The sequence below is a fragment of the Sparassis crispa genome (assembly GCF_003851025.1).
Source record: "Sparassis crispa DNA, contig_000000F, whole genome shotgun sequence".
In the NCBI taxonomy this organism is placed as follows: domain Eukaryota; kingdom Fungi; phylum Basidiomycota; class Agaricomycetes; order Polyporales; family Sparassidaceae; genus Sparassis; species Sparassis crispa.
Genome location: NW_020939747.1, coordinates 4,440,795 through 4,456,185, shown reverse-complemented (window position 1 = coordinate 4,456,185; position 15,391 = coordinate 4,440,795). Strand labels below are relative to the sequence as shown.

General features: G+C 54.5%; 8 protein-coding genes across 8 annotated transcripts; 3 read left to right on the top strand and 5 right to left on the bottom strand.

The window, feature by feature from the left end:
* Positions 1–540: 540 nt before the first annotated feature.
* Positions 541–2,371, bottom strand: SCP_0116220 (Aldehyde dehydrogenase; the record flags this gene model as incomplete). Its single annotated transcript, XM_027753843.1, has 7 exons — positions 541–583; positions 640–734; positions 787–1,089; positions 1,146–1,314; positions 1,373–1,742; positions 1,795–2,189; positions 2,253–2,371. 7 exons carry the CDS (start codon positions 2,369–2,371, stop codon positions 541–543), a joined length of 1,494 nt encoding a protein of 497 aa, XP_027609644.1.
* A 518-nt stretch (positions 2,372–2,889) lies between these two features.
* SCP_0116210 (N-acetyltransferase 9-like protein) lies at positions 2,890–3,665 on the bottom strand (the record flags this gene model as incomplete). Its single annotated transcript, XM_027753842.1, has 4 exons — positions 2,890–3,197; positions 3,294–3,455; positions 3,513–3,536; positions 3,593–3,665. 4 exons carry the CDS (start codon positions 3,663–3,665, stop codon positions 2,890–2,892), a joined length of 567 nt encoding a protein of 188 aa, XP_027609643.1.
* A 1,532-nt stretch (positions 3,666–5,197) lies between these two features.
* Positions 5,198–6,787, top strand: SCP_0116200 (hypothetical protein; the record flags this gene model as incomplete). The annotated part of the gene is made up of 1 exon (XM_027753841.1): positions 5,198–6,787. One exon carries the CDS (start codon positions 5,198–5,200, stop codon positions 6,785–6,787), a length of 1,590 nt encoding a protein of 529 aa, XP_027609642.1.
* A 411-nt stretch (positions 6,788–7,198) lies between these two features.
* On the top strand, positions 7,199–9,043 carry SCP_0116190 (hypothetical protein; the record flags this gene model as incomplete). The annotated part of the gene is made up of 6 exons (XM_027753840.1): positions 7,199–7,529; positions 7,593–7,633; positions 7,685–7,761; positions 7,811–7,956; positions 8,006–8,539; positions 8,595–9,043. The coding sequence occupies 6 exons, from the start codon at positions 7,199–7,201 to the stop codon at positions 9,041–9,043; spliced, it is 1,578 nt and encodes a 525-aa protein (XP_027609641.1).
* A 190-nt stretch (positions 9,044–9,233) lies between these two features.
* On the bottom strand, positions 9,234–12,101 carry SCP_0116180 (hypothetical protein; the record flags this gene model as incomplete). The annotated part of the gene is made up of 20 exons (XM_027753839.1): positions 9,234–9,296; positions 9,353–9,500; positions 9,560–9,673; positions 9,726–9,748; positions 9,808–9,819; positions 9,875–9,909; positions 9,961–9,972; positions 10,022–10,161; positions 10,221–10,441; positions 10,501–10,533; positions 10,580–10,646; positions 10,696–10,793; positions 10,844–10,890; positions 10,941–10,996; positions 11,045–11,198; positions 11,245–11,262; positions 11,321–11,526; positions 11,578–11,659; positions 11,707–11,761; positions 11,808–12,101. The coding sequence occupies 20 exons, from the start codon at positions 12,099–12,101 to the stop codon at positions 9,234–9,236; spliced, it is 1,878 nt and encodes a 625-aa protein (XP_027609640.1).
* Positions 12,102–12,390: 289 nt separating this feature from the next.
* SCP_0116170 (Probable proteasome maturation factor) lies at positions 12,391–13,087 on the bottom strand (the record flags this gene model as incomplete). The annotated part of the gene is made up of 5 exons (XM_027753838.1): positions 12,391–12,452; positions 12,507–12,603; positions 12,685–12,786; positions 12,875–13,033; positions 13,085–13,087. 5 exons carry the CDS (start codon positions 13,085–13,087, stop codon positions 12,391–12,393), a joined length of 423 nt encoding a protein of 140 aa, XP_027609639.1.
* Positions 13,088–13,299: 212 nt separating this feature from the next.
* Positions 13,300–14,646, bottom strand: SCP_0116160 (hypothetical protein; the record flags this gene model as incomplete). Its single annotated transcript, XM_027753837.1, has 8 exons — positions 13,300–13,383; positions 13,442–13,499; positions 13,557–13,828; positions 13,877–14,100; positions 14,153–14,262; positions 14,313–14,339; positions 14,392–14,491; positions 14,550–14,646. 8 exons carry the CDS (start codon positions 14,644–14,646, stop codon positions 13,300–13,302), a joined length of 972 nt encoding a protein of 323 aa, XP_027609638.1.
* Positions 14,647–14,806: 160 nt separating this feature from the next.
* Positions 14,807–15,037, top strand: SCP_0116150 (hypothetical protein; the record flags this gene model as incomplete). The annotated part of the gene is made up of 1 exon (XM_027753836.1): positions 14,807–15,037. The coding sequence occupies one exon, from the start codon at positions 14,807–14,809 to the stop codon at positions 15,035–15,037; it is 231 nt and encodes a 76-aa protein (XP_027609637.1).
* Positions 15,038–15,391: the final 354 nt, after the last annotated feature.

The window sequence follows — 15,391 nt, the reverse complement described above, 5'->3', positions numbered from 1 at the left end:
GAGCTCGACCCCGGAAGGATCGCGCCATCCCGCAGGCGTATTATCCCGCGCCCCGCTTTTCAAAATCGCAAGGAGTTCCACAAATTCCAGAAAGCCAGTCAACAACATGTGATCCGCGAGATGAGATCTTGCTTCGCTCAGTTTTGCAGCGACTCTTGGACATGGAATTCGCACCCGCACGCCGTGATAACCATCAGTGTGATACACTGGGGTCCGACCAGCAAGCAAGTCTGACACGAAATTGCGTGTCTCAACGGACCGGAAGCATAGCGAAATCCGCGGACAGCCATTCCGCGAGCCGCATTGCTCCCACTGGTCCGGGGCGAGTCGCAGCTGCCTGACCAAAGTACCATCCCACGTCGAAGGGTTTGCGCTTGCACACGGGAGAGATTCAAGAAGAACGTGTACACTACCGCCAGCGTAGCGCGGCAGACATGGGTACTCCTACAGAAGATATACACGATGCGGTGATATGATACACATGATGCGTTTTGCTGCCTCTTCCCACGACCACGACGGCGACTACCGACCACGGCACGCCTAATTCGCGAAGTTGACCTGCACCGACTTGACGGCAGTGTAGCTGCAATGCCAGGATTCAGAATGAACGCGATAGCGCGATAGAGGCAAAACACGTACTTCGCCAGCGCATACTCGCCGAGCTCGCGTCCGATACCAGACTGCTTGTACCCACCGAAGGGAATTGCGGGGTGGAGGTGGTTCGTGATGTTGACCTGGACAGAATGCTCAGCGCGCATCCCAGACGATACAAGAGGCCGCACTCACCCAGACGGTACCAGCCTTGATCTTGTGCGCAGTCGTGAGCGCGCGGTTGATGTCCTGGGAGAACACAGCGGCAGCGAGGCCGTAGACGGTGTCGTTCGCCATGGCGACAATATCGTCGTCGTCCTTGAACTTGATAAGCACACCGACGGGCCCGAAGATCTCCTCCTGCACGATCTTCATGTCCGCCTTGACCTCCGTGAAGATCGTCGGCTCGATGAAGTACCCCTCGCTACCCACACGCGAGCCGCCGTGGTGGATCTTCGCGCCGTCCTGCACACCGGACTCGATGTACCCCATGATACGCTGCAGGCGAGTGGGTCAGCGTGCCGTTCGGCGACAAGGAAATGGGGTATACGCACGTCGAATTGCACTTGCGAGACCTGGGGACCCTGGTGCGACTCGTCGTTGAAGGGGTCGCCGACGCGCAACGCCTTGCTCTTCTCTGTGAACTTCTCCAGGAACTCATCATAGATCTTCTCGTGCACGAAGATGCGCGAACCCGCGCAACACGTCTGGCCGTGGTTGTAGCTGTAAGGTGAGTCGTTAATAGTCGAACTCTGGGCACAGCCGTGGAGGGGACGCGTACAAGATACCGTGCGCGGCCCAGTTGACAGCCTTTTGGATGTCGGCGTCGTCGAAGATGATGTTCGGGCTCTTGCCGCCGAGCTCGAGGGTGACGTTCTTCAGGTTCGTCTTCGCAGCGGCCTCCATGATCTTGCGACCGACGAGGGTGCTGCCGGTGAAGGCGACCTTCTCGATGCGCATGTGCTCTGCGATGGCCTGGCCTACAATGCCGCCATACCCGTTGACGATGTTAACCACGCCTGGAGGGAAGCCCGCCTCGTTGATAAGCTGCGCGGTGTAGAGCGCGGACAGCGGGGTGAACTCGGACGGCTTGATCACGATGGTGTTGCCTGTCGCGAGAGCGGGGCCGAGCTTCCACGAGAACATGAGCACTGAGGAAGCGTCAGTACGCGTGGAAGGACGTGGAAACGCAGAAACGCGCACGGGGGAAGTTCCAGGGGATGATCTGGCCGACGACACCAATAGGCTCATGGCGCGTGTAAACGAGCTGGTCCTCGGAGGTGTCGATGGTACTGCCATAGTTCTTGTCCGCCCAGCCGGCATAGTACCGGAAGGTGTTGATGACAGCCTCTACATCACCCTTGGCCCAGAAATACGTCTTTCCGTTGTCGAGCGTCTCGATTGCGGCGACGGTCTCGATGTTCTTCTCGAGGAGGTCGGCGAGGCGGTTTAGGAGCACACCGCGGTGACGGCCGGTGGTGTTGAGCCCCCAGGTGGTCTTGAAGGCCTTCTCGGCAGCGTCAACAGCGAGGTCAACGTCCTTCGAGGTGCCCTCGGAGATCTTGGTGATGACCTTGCCGGTCGACGGGTTCACTACACTGTTGGCGGATAGGGGGGGACCTCGTCAGTGGTAACGATCACTGGAGAACGGGAGGACGTACTCGATGTGACCATTGCTGGAGCCGTCGACGAACTTGCCACCGATGAAGAGACCGGTGGAGAAGGACACGTTGCCCTTGAAGACAGAGGTGTTGAATTGCTGTGAGAACGTGTGAGGCATGGTCGACGTCGAGTGCTGGAGGATGAGAGGGGCGTGGTGATGGCGTCAAGCTTTATACCGGTGACGGGGAGGGGTTCCCAATGATCCCGAGAGGGATTAGTGAGCCTTCCCTGGTCATTTGCCCACCACAGAGGGAGAGCACGTCGGAGGTCACCTGCGCACCGCAAAGGATCAGATTATACCCGATCAGTGTCACGTCCGTCCCAACTGTTGCCCCTGACCATCCCCCGCAGAGCAGCAATTAGTACTCCGAGTGTACTCCGAGTGTCCCCATCTACCCCGCCCGACCCCTCCTTTCTTCCCCGCATGCATCATGCCCATTACGAATTCGAAATGGCCCTCGGGTTAACAGCCAGGCTCACCTTGGAACACCGGAACTCCACGGTCCGCAGGCGTCTGCAGCGAGGCGGAACAATAAACGCGAGTATGGAATTCCGGAAGCTGCATTTCCCTCGAAGCCGTGGCATCACGTTCCGTACGTAGTAATCACCTCGAGATTTGGCGTACGCGTCGCCGTGCTAGCTAGCATCTACTAGCGCGCACCCGTGACCCCCAAGCATGCGCACTTGCCCCGTCCGCCACCCCGTCGCCCTCCCTCCAAACCGCAGCTCTACCTCCTCGAACACCGCCACCCGTTTCGTCACTGCGAACCCCAGTTTCTCGAAAAGACGGATGCTGGGCGTGTTAGCCTCCCCAATGCGCGCGACCAGCTTTTCCTGCGGCACAGGCAATGGGTGATGGCGAGCTTCAACGTTCGCCGACGTCGCGTACGAAAGCATGAGCTGCACCGCGGCGGACGCGAGCCCCCGGCAGCGGAACGCGGGCTCTGGAATGGTAGAGTGTTTCACGTCGGCGTCCGCATAACATTCACCATGCATGGGCAACCCGTCAGATAAACAGACGTGGGACGGACGCTCCGCACCTGCAATCATCACTTCCACCTCCGCCTCGAATTCTTCCTCGTGCGGCAGGCCCTTCAGGAATAGATTCACATCGCCGATCATCGGTAGCTTGGTGAGTATCTCCGATGTGAGCTGCGCAGCGGGATTCAAGGCCTCGCCAGACAGTATGATGAATGTCAGCTCTGCAGGCGAGTCTGTAAGCTGGTGAGGATGAGGACAGGGGAAGTTGTTGCACTGACTGTCTTCGTCAAGCTGCCATTTTCCTTCCACAGGAGAGTACTTAGATATGCCTGAATACAGTGGATAAATGGCAACTCACTCTGCATCTCATATTCCTCATCGAGCGTCAGCGGCTCGCTCGCCGTCTGCGCGCGCAGCTCCGCGCTTGTCATCCATTCGTGGTACGTCTAGCTGGTTGGGCACGATTCAGCACGCAGAACGAAGGCAGGGGTTGTATCTGCGTGGAACACTGACTGCTACGTGCTCGGCTCTGTTCGCCGCCGTTCAGCATGTGAGACAGATACTTATAGATTTACTTCGGCGCACCTGTAGGGGACGAGCACGACGTCTATGTCGACGATGGCGATGTTCTCGTTGGAGCGCATCGTCTGGTTCACAATCCCGGTGAGAGACGGCGAGAAACTCGATACGGCGAATACGAAGCTTTCAAATTCAAACTATCACACAGACGGTCTCGACAAAAAATTCATGCATCACGTGCCTCACAACAAATTAGAGGCAACTAGTACTGTTGTTATCAGCGCTTTCAGCCACAAAACATTCGGGCTCTGGCCGAGTGAAACCTGCTGAATACGATACATACCTGATGATGCATTACCTATTATTAATTTCTCTTTTGGTATATTTTTATTAGCTATTATTGCTTTATTATGTTTTTTAAATGTTGTTGGTGAAGATATTGAAGATAATGAAGATAATAATGATAATGAAGATATTGATGACTTGCCTCCTGTCTATTTCATGGAAAATATAAGAGATTGAATTGATGCTATTGTTAAAAGCATCCAAAACTGTTCTTTATCCTTCAAAATTTCTTGCAACAATTACTTCTTCGAGAATTATAAGATTCCAATTTGATTTAGAATATTTTAACATATCTTTAGCAATCTCTGAGCTTATCTTAGAATTAATAGTGTTTAAAAGCCGATTATTTTGCGCCATCAATCTTCCATTTTTACCTACATCGCGGAACATTTAACAGAAAGAAGAGTAGAAAGAATAAGAGGAAAAGGTTCTCTTCTATATCTACTTAAAACTTTAATTAAGATTTATTACCCTTTTTTATTTTTAATAATACTATCTACATTCTCTTATATACCTCCATCTAGATAAAGAAAGATTTTATATCTTATAAATTTTAAATAAAAAAAAGTTAGGTTTAATTATAAATAGATTGTGGTGTACCAAGATGTACACTTTGTCCATACGTACAGTTACCGTGAAACACTCCTACTGTTCAAGAAACATGTTACACACTGCATTTTTTATTGCGGCGTAAGTTTTTTACGGCCGACAATTGGACAAGTCACTTGCCACCAGGCTGCCAGCTCGTCTACGGGTCGGCGTCTCCCCGAAGTGTGTCCGAAGTCGGCGCTACTGTGACGCGGCGCGTTCTCTTCCAAAGCTCCAAGCCACCTCAGATAATCCACCGTCACAAGATACCTCTGCCTCAGCATAACGGTTCCACTGATAATCATGGAAAATAATTCTCTTTTGCCGCGTTCTCAGAACGTACTCTCGCAGATACATGATCGGATTCACTGCATGAGGTGCGCGTGTCTGTCGTTGAGTTATGGCATCAAGCTCAACGCCAGGTTTCATATCATGTGCAGTATTGAAGACGTGCGCTCAAGTATCGCGTTCGACACTGAATATATATCCTGATGTCACTACTTCACTCTAGATGTCACTCCTGGAGGGTGTCCTGGCCGAGATTCTATTGCATGTCCGATCCACCATGAATGTCGCGCGTTCAATCAATCAGTTTCCAAACAATATCCTTTGTCTCATCTTTCAGTATGCGTTGGATCCGCTGTATGATGAGGACAGCCCATGGCCGAATCGGAGGTCTCCGTTACCGTCGAGGAAGATGCTCAGGAATATCACCCACGTCTGTCACCGATGGCGGGAGGTCGCTGTCAGTACATCGTCTCTTTGGACGATTCTCTGCACTCGCGATTACGTGCCATATGACACTGTGCTACAACGCTCGAAGGATTCACTTCTAAAGGTGCACGTCCATGAGGGAGACGCCGAGATGCTTAAAATCTTTGCATCAGATGCCGCAACGGCGCGCATAGAGGAACTCCGTCTGAATTATGTCAGTATGGACCTCTCCGAGCCTCACCCAACGAGCTATGTTCAATTCTCTGCACCTAATCTCAGGGTGGCGTGGCTTGATGACGTGGAAATGACCGCCGACGGTGAAGGCGTAGTCGGTCCTTTGCTATTCCAGGGAAATACTCCTTGCCTCACATCGCTGACGCTGGATGGCGTGGAGTTTCTTCCGAGCAATCAATTCGAGAACCTCACGCATTTGTCGATAGTGGGATTGTTGTCATCCTCACGCGCGACCCTGTCAGATGTGACTGCTTTCCTCTCGGGGTGCTCCAGACTAGAGGAACTCGTGGTCGAGCTCTTGGACGTGTATGTACCGCCCGATAGCACGAATCTCCACGCGCCGTCATTGCAAAATCTACGGAGGATGGCCATCGGTTCTGCAGAGACAGCAGGGACGCTACTCGCCTCATGGCTTATCGCACACGCTAATAGGTCTGAAGGGGTGACTGCGCGCATCTTTGACCAGGATACTTTCCCACTTCGGTCTGAATTCTCCTCCATTTACGGGCCGTCCTTCGACGGCCTGCACACACTTGACGTGCGCGCTCTGCATAAACCCGAGTGTGAGCCGACTCTGGTTGTCATCGCTTGCAACGCGCTATCGGTGCTCCGTGTCGAGTGTTCAAAATCGAACCACAGTTGGCTGGAGACAGACGACCAAGGCTCGCTCCTGTGGTGCAATTGGCCGCTAATGCTTGTACGGGAGCTTCACATAAGAGAATCGGAGGTTGTGCGCGAGCACGCAGGTCTCGGGTCGTTGCTCTCGCGACTAGTCTCGCTGACGTCGCTAGTGGTGCGCGTCGGGTATGCTTCCAAGGCCGAGAAGTCCAACGTGCTCCGCATGCTCGCAGGTTCACAACTCCTCTGTGCCGACCTCACCACGTTGCGCGTCATCTCCGAGGATGTGTCTGTAGTAGACGATATCATCGCTCTCGCGACGATCAGAGCTGAATGCAAACATCCCCTTCGCGCCGTCGTCCTTGAGTCCACCCAGCAAGCCGTTGACGAGCACGCACTGGCGAATTTGGAGGCACTAGATGCGTGTGTGGACTCCTTACAGGTGGTGCCGCCGTCTGTGGGGCCTGATGTGGAAGAGAAGTGGCCGGCTCTGTGTACTGGGGGAGCGGAGATTTTCTGGCCGGCGTTGTACTGATTCTGGTCGCTCAGGCCATGTCCTCCGGATTCTAATTTTTCACCCATAGGTAGTTGCTCAGATGACTAGTTGCAGTGTACTGACCATACCCATGTGATTTTTGTCCATAGCATAGGATTTGCAGTATGAAAACTTGCATTTCAGGCTGCTAATTCCGTCACTTGTCTCGATTTTTGAGTCAACCCATGCGAATGACTTTTTTGCGGGAGAGCGAGATCAAAATACCATTTCCGCTAGATTTTTTTTTGGAAAGTGGATCTTAGAGGGACATGTTTCCAGTCTTTTTTTGCAGTGCCAGCCACCGTCGACGCGTCGGTCGCACCGACAACTTAAGGCGCGCCGTGATATTCGTCACGTGCTCTGTATACTAGCTCGCAACTTCGAAGTTGCTCGCCAAATAAGTAGTACCTCATGTCGACCGCTACGCGAAAACCGGCCCCACGACTTCCCCGCCCCGCTGCACGCTACTGGAAAGGCAAGGCCCCGAAAGGCGTTGACGAGGCCGCATCCGAGTCCGAATCCGAGGAAGAAGGCGCAGAGGCACCGCAGGAAGAGGGAGACATTCTCATCGCGGACGTCGGGGGCGATGATGAGGAGGAACAAAGGCTCGAACTGGGCGGGGCAAAGGTGGTTGAGCGGCGCGCGATCAATGTCGCTCTGCGGGATGTCAACATCAGCGAGGAGGGGCGGGTGACCGTAGCGGGAAAGGCTGAGGTCGGACGAACGGAGGTTGAGGTTGAGGGTGCGTACGTTTGACTTATTTTGCGACATCAGTGGCTAATAATTGTGCTCTCCCTTTATGCAGAAGAGGAAGAGGAGGAGGAAGAAGGGGCGAAGGAAGAAGAGGTGAGTGTGCTCTACTGCCGCCTCTTCCAGCTAATCGGTCTCATTCTACAGTCCAGTGAATACGAGTCCGAATCAGAGTCTGAGGAAGAGCAACCCAAGGTCCAATTTAGACCTGTCTTCATCCCCAAGTACGCACACTTCCTCCCGTTTCTCACGAGTAAGCTTATTGTTGCACAGGCGCGGGCGCGAGACGATCGCCGAGAAAGAAGCTATGGCGGACGACTCAGAGGAGGCTCTGCGGAAGAAAGAGCTCGAGGCCGAGGAACGTAAAAAGCAGAGCCACGATCTCGTCGCGGAGAGCATCCGGCGGGAACTCGCGGAAAGTGCGCTACTCATTCGAGTACTACGTATCTCTACTAACCCACTCTACAGAAGAGAAAGAAGAACAGGTCCCCGACGTGGACGACACGGATGGGCTCGATTCTGCGGCCGAGTTCGAGGAATGGCGCCTGCGCGAGCTCGCGCGTATCAAGCGCGACAAGGAGGCGGAGCTTGCGCGCGAGCTCGAGCGCGAGGAGGTCGAGAGGCGGCGGGCATTGCCAGAGGAGCAGCGCCTGCGCGAGGATCTCGAGCATGCGGAGCAGCTGCGCAAGGAGAAGCCGAAGGGCCAGCAGAAGTTCCTGCAGAAGTACTGGCACAAGGGCGCCTTCCACCAGGACGAGGAGATCCTCAAGCGCCATGACTACACCGAGGCGACCGAGTCCACCATTGATGTCTCGATGCTCCCTCAGGTCATGCAGGTTAAGAACTTCGGCAAGCGCGGGCGAACCAAGTATACACATTTGCTCGACCAGGATACGACGGTGGCCTCGGGTGGCTTTGGCGGGACAGCGCCTGTCAAGGCGGGCGGGACGTCCACCGCAGGTGGCGGTTGCTTTGTATGTGGAGGGCCGCATCTCAAGAAAGGTGGGTATTTCTATTCTACTGTGCAGTATTCTAACATGACTGACTATTCGTTCAGATTGCCCGCAAAACAAGGATATCCCACCAGGCCTCCGGGGCGCAGGCACAGGTGCAAACACTGCGCTAGGGGGTACACGACAATGGGGTGTGCGTGACACGAAAGAGGACGGCCGGTCGTGGCGGGACAGAGACAGAGAGGAGGCCCCAAGGGCCGACGGACGCGACCGCCAGCGCACCGACGACAGCTACATCGCGAAAGACAAGGTGCGAAGCAGGTGGGATGAGCTTGAGCGGAAAGGTGGTGATCGGGATGCGGGTCGAGAACGAGAACGAGATCGGGATAGAGATAGAGATAGCTATGCGAGGGACAGGCGGCGATCATATTCTCGTTCGCGCTCACGGTCGCCTCGGCGGGACAGACAACGCGAGGAGTATACACGGAGACGGCGGTCAAGAGAACGGTCGGTGGAATATGACCATGGCGGGAAGCGCAGACGAGTGGACTGAGCAGACTGTACGGGTATGGTGCATTATCTACCGTGTTATCGTATAATCATAAATAACACTGCATAGGGCTGAGAGCGATACAGCAGCACAACAAGCAAGCAATAGCTGAGACAAGATGAGATGAGATGAGATGAGAAGGTCCGTAGAAGAAATGTGTTTTGGAAGTATGCTCTAACAACAGGTACCTCGCTCAACCCATCTTCACCATTAACAGATACCGCACACGTATCTGCGAAGCGTCGTACACGATATACTGCAGAGCCGACAACATGAGCCCCACCAAATCGAATATATAACCAACGGACGAACCTCGTTGTACTGCAGGTAAACCCCTGGGTCGTTGACGTCCTTACCCGGCCCCTTGGGCATATGACACCCTTTCAGCGCGTCGTTCTCCAGGGTGTTGCCAGCGTCCTGCCATTCTGCCGGCTGCGTGCGTCCGAGCCCCTTCGTGCATCTGCGAACAATGTAAGACGAAGTCAGCAACATACCAGACGGTGTGGCAGGAGACGCAACAGAGCACTGGCGGCCTTGCAGCCCTGGTCTGCGTCGTAGTTGGCGTTGTGCTGCTCAAAGAAGGGCTGTGCGGCGACTTCGCAGAGGAGCAGCAGGCCCGTGTTGTCGCTCATACTGCAGGAGATCTGTCAGCCGATGTACAATTTGTACGGAACACTTTACCCACTGAGCATGGCAGTAGTTTGCAGACTAAAAACGATTCGAATAGTGTTAGTGCAGTCAGGAAGGTAGCTCAACGGCGCACGCACTTTGGACATCATCTGTAATTACGCTCTTGTTAGTAGAGGGTCGTTTCGATGAACAAAATACTCTCACATCGGCGAAATAAACACCTTTCCCGAACATATATCCTAAAAAAAGTGAGCCGTGGTTCTCCTTCATTCACCAATACAGTAACTTACCAGTGGCAGGAGCTGTACAACATTCAACAACGTACTCAGTGATTACCAGGTGAAAACGTACCTTCCGGTGGAGCAATACGTAACCCCTGCTTGAGAATACCTGCAAAGTTGGTCGAACGCGAGCCATGCCAGAGCAAGAGGCGCTCCCCGTCCTGAAGCTTGTCAAAGCCCGAATTCATCCACGCATCAGTCTCGCTCTGCCTGGACACCCGCACATCAGCCTCACTCGCAACGCAGACTCGGAGGAACAAGCCACGTACCTTTCGACGCGAAACACATTCAAGAGGTCAACGCGATAGTGGTGCGTTGAGCCGTGCGTATCGCGCGCATACGCCTCGAGCGCGGTGAACTCCTTGCTGCTCCGCGCGACCGGGTCCATGCTGGACAGGCTGAGAGAGCGGAAGTGCGCGTCGATGGGATTAACGGGCTTCCCGCTCGCGTCTTTGTGCACCGTCGAAGCGATGAGCTTCGATGCAACTTCCTGATCGCAATACCGAAGAGTTAGTGAGAGTTCACAGGGACAGGGCGCACAGGACTAACCATGTCGCCGAGCGCATCGACAAGCTCGAGTTCCTGCGGAGCGTGAGCGTGGGTAGAGGCAAAGACTAGACATGCTCACCTTCTTCAGCATCGTCATATCGCTAATGATGGTAGGTCTGTTCCTCCCGAACACGTGGGGGATAACGCTGACAGAGATGTCAACGACGACAGACAAAAAATGGGCGCAAGACTCACGAATAGTATCGCCCAGTTAGCGTGTCTACCGCGTCGCGAAAGCCGCCCAAGCTTTTCGCGGTGTCTCCGTCAGGCTGAGAGATGACCTCGGACAGGGTCTGGGACACGTTTGAGGCTGGATGTCAGATTGAATCACCACGGGACTGACCTTCAGCGCCGCGAAACCGCTCAGGATGGTTCCCTTTGCGAGTTTTCCTGGGTGGAGTCAACTTAGGTGTCATTCAGGTGAATGCAGCCGTGCTTACCCAGCGGGAGCTTGTTCGCGTCGTAATTCATGGAGGACAAGGTGGCTTGAATGAGCCTGAGGCAGAATGAGTTGGGTCGGACGATATTTTTGCCGTAAACTCACGATGCAGAGAATATGAGTCTGCAGAGGGCCTGAATCTCTGCAGCCAAGATAGAGTCGGGAATTTTCTCCGGCTCCTCCTTCTCCTTCTGAGAAGAGGAGCCTTCGCCGGAACCGTTGTTGTCATTATCGTCTTCGTCGTCCTCGAACGAACGTTCTGTGTACACATCAGTTATGGCCAGAATGGATGTCAGTCAACCCACCGAGCCATTGGTATTTCCCTAGAATACGCGTGCGGCTGATCAGAAAACTGTCCATTGAGAGCATGACATGACTCACCTTTCTTCGCAACCATGCCCTGGCGCTGTTCCCAATCCACGCCGGCCTTGGCCTTGAACTGCTTCTTGAATTCGCCCACAGCGAAGGAGGCGGCAAAGGGGCCCTTCTTCTGCATCTGCCCATTCTCGCCCACGCGCCCCCAGCGCGTGAAGAGCGTGCAAGTGCTCCGATCCCCGATGGGATGCAGGAGCTGGATGAAGTAGAACCTGACTCGATATTAGTGCGCCGTAATAATACAGAGGTTGTGTAGAGCGCACTTGTTCGCGTTCTTTCCGACGTCGGTCTGGTTGAGCGCCGCGTCCCAGATGGCCTCTTCATTGGCGAACACCTCGTGGGTAGCTACGACCGGTCAGACGCAAGTACCGGCAGTTGGACTTGCCACTCACCAACCATACCGGAGACGGGGTCGACGGGCGCGGCACCTCTCTTGATCACGGTAACCTGCAAGGGGTGAGGCACGGAACGAACGCGTAAACGCTGCGCGTACCATCTTCTTCGGTGGCTCGGGCTTGTCGTCCTCCTGGGATGCAGCCGCATCGTCGATCTTGGCCTTTTTGGTGTCGGGAACATCGTCGTCGGCATCTTCGTTATCAGAGTCGGGGCGTGCCCGTTTGGCCTTTCCCTTCCTTTTCGATAGAGGGGCCGCAGCGGGTGCGGGTGCGAGCGCGGGCGCAGGGGGCGCAGGTGTAGGGGCTCGAGCAGCAGCTGTCTTCGAGCGCGTCGTCCTCGTCGACACAGGCTTCGTCGACGCGTCAGCAGCGGCAGCTTTCTTTCTGGGCATCGTGGATAGTGGGTGAGGCAGGTGGGAGGCAGACTGAGCCCGCCGTCGCCTTATAACGCGTGGCCGCGATCCCGGCACGTGCGTGATATGGCCAGTTTAGGCCATCATCGGCCCGCCGTCAGGAGTCGGGAATGTCCTCAAAAGGAAATGGGCGCCGCGCAGACACTCATGGTGAGTCAAGGCGAGTCAGGCGCGGTACCGAACGAATTCCATGTCGCTCTCATCATCGTGTCAAACAAGTCCAGTAATTCGGGAAAGAACATAGATTGCAGTCTACACAGCGATACGATTACATGCGGAGCTTCTTTTCCATCTCGCCGTGAATACTCAGCGGCTGCGCGAGTTCCGATACTGCATAAGATATCTGTAAGCGAATGTGATCGGGGAGAATAGCGAGGAACGCGCCTGGCATCATGAAGTCTGCGCACTCGAGCGTCTCGTCGCGACCCATGAGGATGTCCAGGTGGATATTGGACCGGCGGAGCGCGGGCATGTGTGGACTCTGCAGAATTGATATGAAAGACACGCCGGAAAAGCATGCAGAGGTCAGCTCGACGAATCGAAGGACAAACAGTTCTCTCACATGGGTGACCATCTGCCTCTCCATCAGTAGCCGCATCGGCATATGCAGGCCGTACAAATTCCGCTGCATTGTTAGGTGCAGGTTGTCTTGGGTCTCTTGCCACTGTCGTATGCGACCAAGATCAATCACGGCCAAATGAGTCAATGTCATGGTCAGTGAAAGCTTATAACACCGCGAAAGACGGGCGCACGTTCTGCAGTCTATCTCTGATCCCACTCGTCGTCGCGACTTCCGCAGCAAAACTTCGCGGGCCATATTCGAGGGTGTCGTGCAGCCCTAAGCTGTTAGCAGTTTCCTTGAGAGATGCGTGCTTGGGAGAGGGAGCAGGAACGAGGCGGAGGGATGGTTCCTGCAGCACAGTATAAGCATCCTGCACACAAATTTACACCAAAGAGTGTACCATAATCGAGAAAATTCCAGTGGATCGCCTGCAGTAGAAATAGAGGGAAGGAAGATGAGAGGACGGCGGTAGAGAGCGATTTGCTTAGACGCCCGTTGCAACGCGTCGTACGCGTCAGTCGTTCCAAATTGGGTCACAAAGTCCGCGAGACAACCAAATATTTCATTCCAGAGATATGAACAGATCTTATAATACAAATAAAATGTGATACATCATTACAACTTTGGGGACGGTTTCCTCAACGGAGAGAAGACAGGCTTCTGTTTCACCTGGAAGGACTTGAGGGCCTCCGGAATGTCCTTTTGAAAGAAATCCTATGAGCAAGATGTCTGGGAAGATCGTAATTAATTTACTTGCCCCAGTCTGAATCATCGCGCCGTTCCAAGTCGCAGTATAGTCGAGATTGTCTTGCATGCTGCAGTCCAGTCAGTGATGTCGGAAAAATTTATGGCCGAAAAATCACGACACGCACGTATGGTCCCGCGAATGCAGCAGCAGGTGCTTAGTACCCAGCACGCCCACAGGGGACTTCGACGCAATCAGTTTTGCAGTCTCCAGGGCGGCCTGAACGACCTCGTCCCGGCCACCCTGCACCACCTTCGACACGAGCCCCACCTTCTCGGCCTCGGCTGCGGAGAAGTTGCGTGCCGTGTACGCGAATTCGCGGACGAGGCTCTGGTTCCCTGCGACCTTAGGCAGGCGCGCGAGCGTGCCGACGTCCGCAGCCAGGCCAATGTCGATTTCCTTTGGCGAAGACATTAGGGTGCATTCGACGCGCAGTGGCGGACATACCTTGACGGAGAACGTGGCATCTGACGCGGCGTAGCGAATGTCGCACGCGGTCATGATGTCTATGGAGATCCCGAGGGCGATGCCGTGCACGGCGACGATGACGGGGTATGGGCACCGCTCGGCGGCCCCGATGCTCCTCTGGAACGTGTCAATATGTGCCTTGAGCTGTAAGGTGCGTCGTGCGGCCTCGCTCTCGTACTTGTCGAACCCGCTCAAGCTTTTGACTACACGGAACGCTGGTAAGAAACATGTGATTCGATGACGGTGCGAGCTTACGGTCCAACCCGGCGGAGAAAAACTTGGGGTTGGCAGAGGTGAGGACGACAACGCGCACGTCGTGCTCTTGGCTTATGGCGTCGAAGACGCGTCCGTACTCTTGCCAGAACCTTTGTACGCGATTAATATGTGCACCTGGGATAAGAGTGTTTTGACATACTCATCACTGAATGCATTCACGGGCTTGCTTCAAACTACTATTGAGCGAGGACAGAGGGTACATATCGCATGTCACTCACCGGGAAAGCTCTACGAGAACGACGTGAGGCTCTGGCGACGAGACTTGCACAAATTGCCCCGACAATCGACTTATATCGGACATTTCTAACAATCTAGGCGCTTCAGAGTGTCAGTGAATGCCCAAAAAATCAAACGTCATGCAGCCAATTCAACGTACCTTGCACGTAGTCGTTCTTCTCAAACGTCGACGTGAAGTTGCTGGGCAAGTCAAGTGCAAGGTGCCATTCGGTGGACCTCGGGCATGCTTCGGGCATATAGAAGGACCTCAGACACGCCCAATAATACTTCCGGTCTCACATGGGATTCTGACAATTCCACGCTGCCTGCCGCTGTACACGTCTCCGACATCGAGCTCACCAAAAAACTCGACTCCCTACCTACTCTGTCTCATCCGCCCTCTAACACAAACCACCCATGGCACGCCGCTCAGCACCCCCCGGCTCTGGCCCCGCATACTACTCCGGCGCGCCCTCGCGCCGCGCGATCGGCGACCCGAACGAGTCTGCGTTCTCGCAGTTCTTGCGCGAGGAGATCTGGGCGCCCGAAAAGCTGCCGGGAAACGTCAGCATTCTAACAGGGATCGCGGTGTTCTTTGGGGGCATTGCGGCAATTAGGACGTTTGGCGACCTTATGATTCCTGCATGAAAGTGTGGGCATTGCAAGAAGACGCGGATGTGTTTTGGACATGGTGACATGGAGTGGGTAGTTTGAGAAATGCCAGAGAGCTTGGGGTTGATGCAGCTGTCTAAAAAGTACGTGTGCAGGCTGGTCACATTGAGCCTGTCGGCGGTCAGTTCTCTGTGGAGTTGCTACCCGCTGAAGAAGTCGTACTGATGCAGGCATATATTTCTCAGATCATCATGCTTTATCGCATCATGGACAGTAGTCACAGCACATACACTGCACATCGCTGTTCCGACATAATAATTCCCTACGCATCCTGTATCCTATACTAGCTTTCGTGGAACATGCGTGTGGATCCGCCGCTCCATATACACC